This window comes from Arachis hypogaea, chromosome 4, assembly GCF_003086295.3.
Source record: "Arachis hypogaea cultivar Tifrunner chromosome 4, arahy.Tifrunner.gnm2.J5K5, whole genome shotgun sequence".
Lineage (NCBI taxonomy): Eukaryota > Viridiplantae > Streptophyta > Magnoliopsida > Fabales > Fabaceae > Arachis > Arachis hypogaea.
The window spans coordinates 105,772,448-105,785,423 of NC_092039.1; the positions used below are offsets into that span (position 1 = coordinate 105,772,448).

At 31.5% G+C, this 12,976-nt stretch overlaps 1 protein-coding gene across 1 annotated transcript; it reads right to left on the bottom strand.

The window, feature by feature from the left end:
* Positions 1-5,539: 5,539 nt before the first annotated feature.
* On the bottom strand, positions 5,540-8,541 carry LOC112794371 (protein LURP-one-related 10-like). Its single transcript, XM_025836416.3, has 3 exons — positions 8,217-8,541; positions 6,954-7,181; positions 5,540-5,674 (listed from the first exon to the last, which is right to left on the bottom strand). Exons 1-3 carry the CDS (start codon positions 8,487-8,489, stop codon positions 5,540-5,542), a joined length of 636 nt encoding a protein of 211 aa, XP_025692201.3. The 5' UTR covers positions 8,490-8,541.
* Positions 8,542-12,976: the final 4,435 nt, after the last annotated feature.

The following is a 12,976-nucleotide window of genomic DNA, read 5'->3' on the forward strand; positions in this document are numbered from 1 at the left end:
CCAGAGTCATTTTGGACTGATCAATCCCACTTAGGTCCATAATGGATAAAGGGAAATGATATGGATTGCAAATAGATAAATTTTGTTTTTTTTTTTTTTTGAATTAACCGAAAAAAATAAAATAAAACAAAAGGAAATTAAAATAAAAATTCGAAAATTAAAAAGAAAATAAGATCCAAGCAAATTGAGAACTGAATCAATTAGTTAATTAAAAAGATTTTGAAAGTAGCAATTAGAAAGATATGATTGAAAAATTTTTATGAAAAAGATTTGATTTTTGAAATGAGGAAAGAGAAAAACAACAAAATGACACCAAACTTAAAATTTTTAGGAAATCAAACACTAATTTTCGAAAATTTTAAGGGAAAAACACAAAGAGGACACCAAACTTAGAATTTTTACGGATCAAAAAGGGACTGAAGACATGCAAAATCGAAAATTAAAAGAAAAACAAAAGCATGCAATTGACACCAAACTTAAAATATGAAACTAGACTCAACTAAAAGACTCTAAACCAACAAAAATAAAACAGTCCTAATCTAAGCAACAAGATAAGCCGTCAGTTGTCCAAACTCGAACAATCCCCGGCAACGGCGCCAAAAACTTGGTGCACGAAATTGCAATCACACTTTGCAATCCCGCACAACTAACCAGCAAGTGCACTGGGTCGTCCAAGTAATACCTTACGTGAGTAAGGGTCGATCCCACAGAGATTGTCGGCTTGAAGCAAGCTATGGTTATCTTGTAACTCTTAGTCAGGATATCAGAAATTATCAGGATTGATTGTGAAAAGCAAAAGAACATGAAATAAGTACTTGTTTTGCAGTAATGGAAAATAGGTTGAGGTTTTGGAGATGCTCCATCTTCTGAATCTCTGCTTTCCTACTGTCTTCTTCTTCAAGCACGCAAGGCTCCTTCCATGGCAAGCTGTATGCAAGGGTTTCACCGTTGTCAGTGGCTACCTCCCATCCTCTCAGTGGAAATGTTCAACGCACCCTGTCACGGCACGGCTATCCATCTGTCGGTTCTCAATCAGGCCGGAATAGAATCCAGTGATTCTTTTGCGTCTGTCACTAACGCCCCGCCTTCAGGAGTTTGAAGCTCGTCACAGTCATTCAATCATTGAATCCTACTCAGAATACCACAGACAAGGTTTAGACCTTCTGGATTCTCTTGAATGCCGCCATCAGTTCTAGCTTATACCACGAAGATTCCGGTTAAAGGATCCAAGAGATATCTACTTAATCTAAGGTAGAACGGAGGTGGTTGTCAGGCACACGTTCATAGTTGAGAATGATGATGAGTGTCACGGATCATCACATTCATCCGGTTTAAGAACAAGTAATATCTTGGAATGGAAGCAAGCATGATTGAATGAAAAATAGTAGTAATTGCATTAATCCATCAAGACACAGCAGAGCTCCTCACCCCCAACCATGGGGTTTAGAGACTCATGCCGTGGAAAGTACACAAGGAAACGTGTAAAGTGTCATGAGGTACCGATACAATGTCAAAAGATCCTATTAATAGTGAACTAGTAACCTAGGGTATACAGAAATGAGTAAAAGGACGTAAAAATCCACTTCTGGGTCCACTTAGTGTGTGCTTGGGCTGAGCATTAAAGCTTTCATGTGTAGAGACCTTTTCTGGAGTTAAACGCCAGCTTTCATGCCAGTTTGGGCGTTTAACTCCAATTTCCATGCCAGTTCCAGCGTTAAACGCTGGAAATTCTGAGGCTGATTTGCAACGCCGGTTTGGGCCATCAAATCTCGGGCAAAGTATGGACTATTATACATGGCTGGAAAGCCCAGGATGTCTACTTTCCAACGCCGTTGAGAGCGCGCCAATTGGGCTTCTGTAGCTCCAGAAAATCCACTTCGAGTGCAGGGAGGTCAGAATCCAACAGCATCTGCAGTCCTTTTCAGCCTCTGAATCAGATTTTTGCTCAGGACCCTCAATTTCAGCCAAAAAATACCTGAAATCACAGAAAAACACACAAACTCATAGTAAAGTCCAGAAAAGTGAATTTTAACTAAAAACTAATAAAAATATACTAAAAACTAACTAGATCATACTAAAAACATACTAAAAACAATGCCAAAAAGCGTATGAATTATCCGCTCATCACACACCCTTGCCGTGCGTATGCACACGGCTAAAAATGGGTGGTCGCGCACGCGACCCCCTTGCTCGCGTATGCGAGTGCTCCAACCCGAATGGACTACTCATGTCGCGTGTGTTCCTCGCGTACGCATGCTTAGCAAAAATCTCAAAAAAGCTGCTAAGTCCAGAATTTCTATTTTGCACACCAATCTTTGATCGCACATAATTTTCTCGTTTTAAAATATTTTCTTCCGTTGTTCGAACGGTGTAAACCTCTCAGATCAAATTTTCTTTCAAGGAAAGTTTGATAAAATTTGAAGGTCCGGAGGCTAAGTTATGCTCCACAAAAGTTGGCCAAAAATCAAGATTTTTTTCAAAACTTCCAAAAACTCAACTTTCAAAGCAATAAATGTCAAACCTTTTAAAATCAAAACCAAAGCTTACCAACACAGCAATGAACCCTTCCACTTCATATTTCAATCTTCTCTGTTCATCCCAATGCTTCCTCACACACACCAACTTACCATTATATTACCATTTCAATCAATAATCCAAATTCTCAAACAACTTTATATCAACATCATAAACAACATCAACATTTTCATTGCAAATATTCACATACAATATCACATATCATAACATCAAAGTCTCGACCACAATTTCAACCCTCATACATGTCCACCAAATCCAATCATCAACAATATAAATAGTCCAATCCTGCACTACAGTCAGCTAACCTAAGTTTTTATGGCACATTACATTTTAGTTACGGAAAATTGAAACCATACGTGGCTGATTCCTCCCTAAGCTCGGTATGCCTCAAGTATCCACCGTTAACAAATATCCACACTCCCAAAAATCAAGCTCAAGCTCCCAACTTTGCCAATTTGCTTCCAATATCACCAAATTGTTTTCAAGTACACAATTGAATCTAAATTTTCATACAACAATGCTAGAATTACCTTATGGTTCACAAATTCAGTAATTTGACAAGGATAAGGGTTGTCTCACCTTACCAACGCAAAATTGAAACATGACTTGGCAAGTCCACGAAGCTAATTATGTCCTAAATACTGAAATTACACAATTTCTCAACACTAAACCCAATTAATTTTTGAAATTAAGGGCTGAGCTTCATGGAGTGAGAATGAGGCTTACATATGAAATTGTTGGATGGGTCTTGTAGAGCTTGTCGCGGTGAACGCGTGGCAGCAAATGGTGCGGCGATCGGAGCTCCGAATCAAAAGTTATTTGAGATTGAAATCAAGCCAAGGATTTGTATGTTCTTCTTCTCCTCCTCCTCTAGTTTCTAGTGTGTGTGTGTGTGAAATGGGAGAGAGAAAGAGAGCTGAAGCTCTTTTGTGTCATTAATTGGGTTGGGTCTTGGGCTTAATATGGGCCCAGTTTGCCCGATTAAGCTCGTTTAGCCCAATTTCGAGTCAAATTTTTTTTAAAATTAGTGTCAAAATTTTTATTTTAATTAACTCTATCTTATTAAGCTATAAAATTAATATTTTTTAATTTCTTTAAATAATAATTAATTTATTAGTTAATTATTTACTAATTCTGCAGATTTTACATTCAGCATAGCCACACGCAGGAGGAGACAGAGACCGACAACACAGGAGGAGAAACAGAGCGTTACGAGTTTTAGCCATGGAGAAAGGAGTGACATTTGAGGGTTTGCGAGAGAGTGAGCACGACGGAGGTTTTGAGACGGAGAGAGCGCAGACGGAAGGAGCGCCAAAGCAGGGGTTAGAAGCGCGATGAAGTTCTGGGGTTCGGGTTGGAGGTGCGACGAAGCTCTGGGGTTAAGGTTACGTTGGAGGTGCGAGAAAAAAACTCAGTATTTACTTCTGTAAAATAGTTGTTAAGCTTTTGAAATTGTCTATTAATTACTTGATAAAATAATTCAACTTGAATACGATGCAAGTTTGAGACCTTTTGAATTTTGTGCCTTAATCTTTTTAGAAAAAATTATTATGAAGGACTGTAAGTGAGAGATTTAATTATTAAAGATCTTTAATACAAAAATTATTAAAAAAAATTATTTTTTATACTATTTAGAGAGAAGGACCAAATCTTTGTTATAAAAAGACAAATATATATTTAGATTATTTTTTTATTTTTATTTTTGTAAACATATTTTTTTATCGCCTATTATATTCAAATTCTTATTTATATCTACTTCGTCTATAACAATAATTTTTGTTGTGAATTTTTACTTTTTAAGTTGGGTATGTTTGACTTATACACTCTACTTGAAAAAGAATATTATGTGGATGATAAAAAGTTTTTAAGTCTCAACAAGTTTTAATTCAAGAAAAGATGATAATAATATTTCGGAACTTGCAGTTAATTCAATTAGTTTTAACTTGAGAGAAGATATTAGAAATGATGTTAAGCTAACATTCAATGGCCCACAAAAATAAGCTGTGTAACTGATTATAGTTAAATGATTTTCAAAAAGTGCTCATTTTTATAATTTTAGTTAGAATGATAGAAAATTTTATTTTAGTTAAAAATCACAGCTAACAATAATAATTATCTCTTAACGATAGTTAATTTATTTACCTCATTGAGTTAGATTTTAATAAAATTAATTTTCTATAGCTATAAGTAGTGATAGCAACAATAGGTAATGTATCGTTCTATTTCAATTTTTAAGTTTTGTATTTATTTATATAAGTAATTCCTTTTCTCTTAATCTTTCTCTTCAATCTTATTATTCTTTTCTTCACTAAAATCTGACCCAGACCACAATTTGCAATTCTAATCAATTCCTTCTCCTAGCTAACAGCGTTCACACTATAGGAGAATTATATATGATGTATCGGTTAGATCCTTAAAAGTTTAATAAGTTTAGTTGAACAATGTTATATAAGGAAAATGATAATATCACTTTTATTTTTGATAATATCACTCTTTATATGAATTTTTTATATTGTATTTTGTATAAATTTGTAAAAAAAAGTAATATTATAAAAAAAGTGATATTATTATTTTCTGTTATATAACTAATAAAATTTATCATTTATAGTAAATACTTGACTAACTATAATTTTATGTACTAAATTTTAAGTTTTAAATTCTAAATTATTAAATAAAAATAAAATATTGGTCAAAGTGTTATTTAATATTAATAAAATATGTTAGTTTTCAAACATTTCTCAGTTTAATTTACAGTTTAACTTTTTTTAAAAAATGTTTAGATAACAGGTAGTCTTAAATACCTTCCTATAAAAGTTTAAATATTATCACTTAAATTTTTAAAGATCAATATTGTTAAAATACAAAAGTAAATGCATATATATTTTATTTTATTATTAAAAATATTAAAATTTTGTCTTTTTAATAAAATCATTAAAGTATTATATATATGTTCCTAACTTAAAAAAAGAAATATTATAATTTGTGAACTATTAAAAAATTGTCTCTAATCATCATGGTTGAGCTCATAAAGAATCATAACTATCGCCACAGCAAACCCATAATCAAAGTTTGGGCTCACAGAGATTGTGAAATTGTCTTTTCCAATGAGAATACTCCCAGCAGTGTGATGTTTTTTCATCTGCATGTGCAATTAACATCATAATATTCCTATGAGTTCATTTAACGACTATGTAATATTATAAGAGTCACATATATCGTTAGAGTATTATAAATTAAGGTACTATTAATAAAAAATTTTAAATATTTTATTTTAACAGATACACATTAATTTTATTAGAAATTAAATTTTATACAATTTTCTATAATAATTTTTTTATTAGTAATTTTAACATATGTCTTTAAAATACATATTAACTAAACTCATATTATACTAACTAAAATAAACAAAAAAAAAACAGTGAAACTTCAAATTGGTCATTAATAATTTTGTTTTGGTAAGATTAATTTTTAACAACAAAAAATATATCGACTAATAAAATAGATTTCAATCTTTCAGAATATCAAACAAATTATTTTTTTAATAATTTTTAAAAATAAAATGTTAGTCTTTAATTTATTTTAAAATAATAATATGGTTGGGATTAAATTTTTAAAAATTAAAAAATAAAAAAATTGTGTTTTATTTTATTTAAAATTAGTTGATATAATATTTAAAAAATAATTAATTTTCCAATTTCTTTTTTAAGAATCAATTTATCTAAAGCAAACAATTATTTAGAATCTATTTGAAGGGTTTGTTTGGGCACTATTTTGGAAAAAGATTTTTTTAAATGATAGTTTTTTTAAAGATTTTTTCAAAAATAAAAGTAATTTTATGTTTAAATATTTCGTATAAAAAGATTTTTTTATTGATCAATTATGTTTGGGTAAAAACAGATAAAAGTATTTTTTTTGTTTATTTATTATGTGAAAACATCTTTTTTTAAATTTTTTTAAAAAATATGTAAATTGTAACTTCTCAAAAAAGATATTTTTTATTTTTCTAGTATTTTTATTTTTACTATTAGAAATTTGTCAAACACATTAAAAAAATTATTAAAAAAATAGTTTTTATCCATTTAATGGCGCTCAAACAAATACAAAATTACAAGTAATAATTCAATAAATTAGCTAGATAATTAAAGTGAGGAAGCTAACTCTTTTTAGTTAACAATAACATCAACCAAATTTTTTAAAATTACTGTATTTATCTTAAATTTTAAATATTAAATTATAAATTTTTAATCTTAATTGAATTTTAAATTATAAATTATAAATCTTAATTCTTAAATTTATATAAAAAATAAAATTTTTTAACATTAAAAATAATAATAATTAATATTGACTATTTAAAATTATTTTTTTTTATATTTTTCAGATAATTAAATGTGGCGGTGATAAATTAATTAGTCACTTACCGCGGCGGTAATAATGTCGGTCTCACCAACATAAATTGTGGCTGATCGTTCAAGAAAGCTACCTTTAACCTTGTAATCACAAACTTTTTCGTCTGTGTTATTGGCTAAGAACACATCCAATTTGGCAACATGTTGGACAAAGAAGGTTCGTCTTACGTTGAATATCAGATCTTTGTCTTTCACGCTGTCACCCCTAAAACATTGCCATCGATCATGTAGAGTCATCGTCTGCATGCGCCAAGGGAGTTATTATATGCATATAATATATAGATTAATTAGGATCTTTTCAGTTAGCTGAATAACTTTTCATTCATCTTTTCTATAATAATCATTTGTTTTATTATAAATTAAATAAACTAGTTAAAACAATTTTAGTCGTAAATAATTAAAATTTAATTCTGATGCACTACAAATATAAAATAGTTTTATAAATATATCTAATTACGTAACGTTATATCAATAAAAATAATTATTTTTTAAATTGATCGCGTAAATAATCATCTAAAAAAATGAATATAATTATACGAGTGTAAAATTTTGTTTATAATAATACATTAAAATTAAATTCAAATAATTATTATTAGAACATAGATAAATAATTCTTCTCACTCATTTTTAAAAGTTAATTTTACATTTGTTTTCTCTCTCATATAAGAGAGAGAGACAGGAGAGAAGAAAATGAATTGCAAGAGAAATTGAAGATGATCAATTACAACTTACAAGCCTTTTATTCTTGGCTATAGCTGTTGTCACATGTACATTATATTGTGCGAGTAGTTTTCCTAAACTAATAAATTATTGGACTCATTTAATTGGATTTAGTAATTAAAAAGATTTATTCACCTAATACTATGGAAAAAAACACAAATAAGATACTATAGAACATAATTAATGTTAGCTTAGTTAAAAGTAAATTAATCTTTTATCATATATACTAAATGGTGTTCCGACAACTGATAGAAAATGGTCACCGGAATTTGGGAGTTGCTGTGTTAACGCATAAAGAGACAAAATATAATAAAGACTAAAAAGGAGATCATATCATATTTAAATAAAATAAATCTATTTTTTAAAAATAGATTTAAACTCAAATAAAAATCTTGTTTTATAGAAATTAGTCAAATTACTAAACAATAATTTAAAAATAACTTGGCTACATTATTATACCTAATAATTAGCTCGATTTTTTTGGATAAGGGAACATCAATCGTGTAAAAATTAAACAATTAAGGAGAAGGAGATTAATAGGAAATAAAAACAAACCTTGTGTCGGAGTGTGATGATGGTGTTACCCTGAGGATCTTTGATGACAATGCGGTCATGAAGGGACACAACATTGGACTTGACTTTGAAAACGAGGTTGTTATTGACATCGGTGACATCAAAGCAAGTGTCGCTTAATGTCACTACATTCTTCACCAGGGTTAGATCCACTGCATGTGGAGCACAAAATTGGGGTCCAATAACGGCGTAGACGGTGGCGCCGGTAGAGCTAACGGATGGTGGCATATTAGGGTTATCCAGATACATAGCCATAAAAAAACTGTGTATCAAATATAATATGACATCAAGCTGCTAAGGTTTTATTTCTTCGTGGCCTAATCGATGATGAACAAGAATGGGAAAAGTGAAAACTATTTTCAGGTTAGTTTCTATCGCTATAGATTTCGAGTTTACTATTTTTCCGGCGAAAGTTGAGTGATGGAATTGATTTATGGTTGGTCTTTTTTCTTTTGTAATATATGTTTTGTTTCGTTTTCCTTTTCTATCAAATGCTAGCCAAAATTGCTGGATTTTTTTTAAATAAATAGAATAATATAAATATTTTATTTATTGAAATACGTAATATGTAGTTTTATTACCAAAATTCATTATTTTACTTATATCGTTTATACGGTAAATGATTTGATTTTTAGTATATCTCATTTGCAATATAAACAAGATAAGACATATCACAGGTTACATGTATCACATTTGCATACGTAATACGTGGAATAGAATGGGATCCGCGTATCTTATTTACAGTGTAAACGAGATATGGTACAAACAAAATTAATCAGCTATAAAAGAATCTACAAACTATCATATTCTCCACAAACATCTTAATCATTCTTCTTATCCGTTTCTTCGATAAATTTAGTAGAAATGTCTATTGTTGGTAGTTATTTTGTTGTGACGATGTATCCCAACTGTCACATGAAAAATAATGACATTGGAATTGTATTTGAGTGTAAAAATTCTATTCTGCTATGCACTCAAAGAGCATGTTCTTTGTATGAGTTAAAAGGTCTGATATTGACGCACGTTGGTGGTAGTGAGAGAAAATAGGTTGGAAGAGTTGGTTATTGGATGCTAACACCGATGGAAAATAGAATATTTCAGTTTCATTTGTTTTGACTCGATAGCGATGAGCATGTGCGGCTCATGTTTGATGTCCACGGGAGAATCATTGCAAAAAAAGTGATGGAAATTTTTGTAGAGGTCAGCAATATCGACGGTGGTAGTTCTAGCAACTCAAATTTTGTCTAAGATTACCCACCTCTTACACCACCCCTGCACTGTGTTAGTCTGGAGGTGCCCAAGAATTTATGTGAAACTGCAACAATTGTTTGTCAAAAAGAACCGAGAGGCACAGGCCTAAATGGCAGTCGATAATCAGTTTTCACAGTGGCTACTGGCAGCTGTTGAGAAGAACAAGAAGAAAATCCCAAAGATGCATGTTACATACTGCAACAGGAGGACCTCAGTCTTTGTGGTGGAGGAGTTAGAGCCTTTTGAGGGTTGGAGTCAAGGGTCATTCCGTGTGTGGTTGAGTGGGAGGACATGTGGCTGTAGTCTTTTGCAGTCACTTTATTTCCCTTGTCATCATGCATTTGCTTCTTGTGCCATCGCAGGTGTCGAGTAGGGTACATATGTGGATTCAGTGTACACACAGGAGGCCATGTTTAAGGTGTACGAGGTTGAGTTCCTCCAGAGGTTGAGTGTCTCCATCATCATGGTTCTCTCATGACCACTCGTCGATGCGCTCAGATCCACTGAGCCAAATGGGGAGGTAAAAGAATTATCCTGAACCTGATGCGTCTGTGAGTCCGGAGGTGGGGTGGTGGTGGTGGTGGTGGTGAGTTCTCCGCTCCGACTGGTATGTCATCATAGTCCTCCTGTCTTTTTCCTATCCTATGGTCGTCAGGAATCCATCGACATTCATTGAGTCTCTAAGCATTGGCTACTCCCCACCGAACTAGCGTTTCACCCAATCAATGTGGTAATTAAAACTCCACATGTTAAAACAGATGAAGGGAACAACAGTCATCCATGTCTTCCACTCAGCCTTATCTCTTAACCAGTCTGGGCACAGGGTTTACAAGGCTAGGTCGTTGTATAACATCCATAGAAACTATATCAGTAAATTGTAATATAACTGTCAAGTTTAGTGCATTACAGAGGATATTTAACCATTTAGAGACAACTAAATAAAACTAAATTGCGTACCTCATGCAATTGCAAGCGATCTAACATATCACGCCATCAGAGGACCCTCTGTTCGTATTGGTCCCTACTCTATTGGGCCATACCTATCAACCTGTTCACATATGCAACAATCACATTCTCTCACTTTATGCAATAAAAGGATGAATTGCATAAATAGAAAGCATAAAAACCGTAATTAAAAATAATTACCTCATGGCTAGAGAAAATGTCCGAACCTATCTATCAGCTGGACACAAGTGAGAAAGCTTATGGCATATCCATGAAACGAGGAGCAGAGTGCATCCAGCAATGTCCGTGGTATCTCGATATGCTGCATGGCATAAAAAGTGGTATGTCCATTCAAGCACAGTGAATTTCCAAGACATACCACAACATTTTTGGAAGTCCGCCAATAGTGGCAGTCATTTGATACACACCTCATTGTTTGACTTGTCGACAGAGACAGACATACAAAGGGGTGAATGGAGGCCTCGACCTCCAGTTTTTAAAAAAATAGTATTAAGGTATTAAATACAATTTAATTTTTTAAAAAATATATTTAATATTTATTTTAGTGTAAATAAAAGTTCAGTCCAACTAAATATTAATGATCTTTAATATCTAAAAAATAAATAACAATATTAAAAAAATCTGAAAAATTTATTATTACTAATATTTTTTAGTTAAATAAAATTATTTAAATCCCATAAAATGGATTCTTTTTCTTCTTTATGACCGTCTTTCTTGATTCGTTTAGTATTAACTCTCTCTATTTCAAATGCTACAATTGAGAGATCTTTTTAACTATAAATATTGTGAAGAATAACTTAGAAACAAAATGGAAGATGAATTTTTTGTTAATTGTCTTTTAATTACATTGAGAAAAAAATTGCTGAAAGATTTGAAACAATTTCTATTATCGATGAATTTTATGATACAAAGAATCGACCACTTCCTTAGTAAAAGTACACACATATTTTTTATACTTTAAAATATATTCTCTATCGGTATATTTTTGTAATACATTTTACATTATATAATTCTTTTGCATATTTTTTTAATATTATATATGTTATTGGCCCTATGATAATATTTTTAGATCCATCCATGCTTATCGGGCATCAGGTAACCACCAATAAAAAACATGATATAACACCTCGTTTATTGTTGAGGGTGGCTGCATTGGCAATAGCTAGCATATGTCGGACCCGGTCTCGAAGCCATGTCATTTTGAAGGAAAAAAATTCCTTCCTCTGCTCACCTTGTTGCTAAGTATGAGAAGGCCTGACACCTAGGAGCTCTTCTACCCACTTCCAAGTCGAGTGCTAGTATCACGTTAGAAAGTCACGCAGGCTTCCACCCACACGTTCTCCGTGCGTGCGTAACCTAAGTGGTATATGCAACGTTCTATAGGATAATCGTGCACCTACCCCAAGGCAGGTAGAAAGTGTGGATCTCAAGATGCCACCACTCAACGAATGCAGTAATTAGAGAGTTATCAAAAACAAAGTCCCTGAATTGCACCGTATCATCGAAGCCAGCCTCCCTCAAGTAAGAGATAATGGTATTCGGGAGTACAAAAGTGTGGCTCACTTGCCTAAGAAGTAGTGGCCATGACCTCTGTTAAAAGATAAATGTATTTCATTAATAAATCTATTTTAATTGTCAAGAATTTTTTTTCAATATAAAAAGCTAAAAATTAATAATAAATGATTATTTCATATTCAAAATAATTAACTATAATAATCTAATTATTAAATAATTTATCAAACATCAATGCAACATATTTTCAAAATTAAAATTGATAATATAAAATTTACTTTAAATACATAGAAAAACAGAATAAACATTTAATAAATAAATTAAAACTAATAATTATATTAAATTAATTAATTAACATTTACTAATTTTTACATTTCACACAACCTAACAAATTCTATTAACATGACAATCTAATCTACATATATAACAATACTAAATTTATAAAAGTACCTTAACTATATAATTACGTACTCAATCACTTAAAAGAGGAAAAGGATAAAAAAATAAACTTCGAACTCAGTCACTCCCACAATGTGCCAAGTTGCATTCAGACAGTGAATGTCTCTGTCCTGTGAATCGGCGCACACCATAAAATTCGAGTATCTCACAAATATCAAGAGTAACGTTCGAAAAAGGGAAAAATGAAGGTAATGAAGGAGAAAAGTGACAAAAGGAGCGCTGTGAACAAGTTCCTTACATAGACACATCAAAGTCTTATCTCATTTATACTGTAAACGAAATAAGATTGTACCTATCTTATTTACACTATAAACGAAATAAGCTAAGGCACGTTGCACAACACGTTTATAAATGTGATACGTACAACGATAAACGTGTCTTATCTCATTTACAGTAGACAAGATGTGCACAATTTTATTAGATTACGTAAATTAGTAAAAATGCTATAAATCATGTATTTTAACAAATAAAATATTTATTTTATTTATTTAAAAAATTCCAAATTTTCTGGGGATATAGTTTTCGGGGAAAAAATTCTAGGAGTCAATATTTTT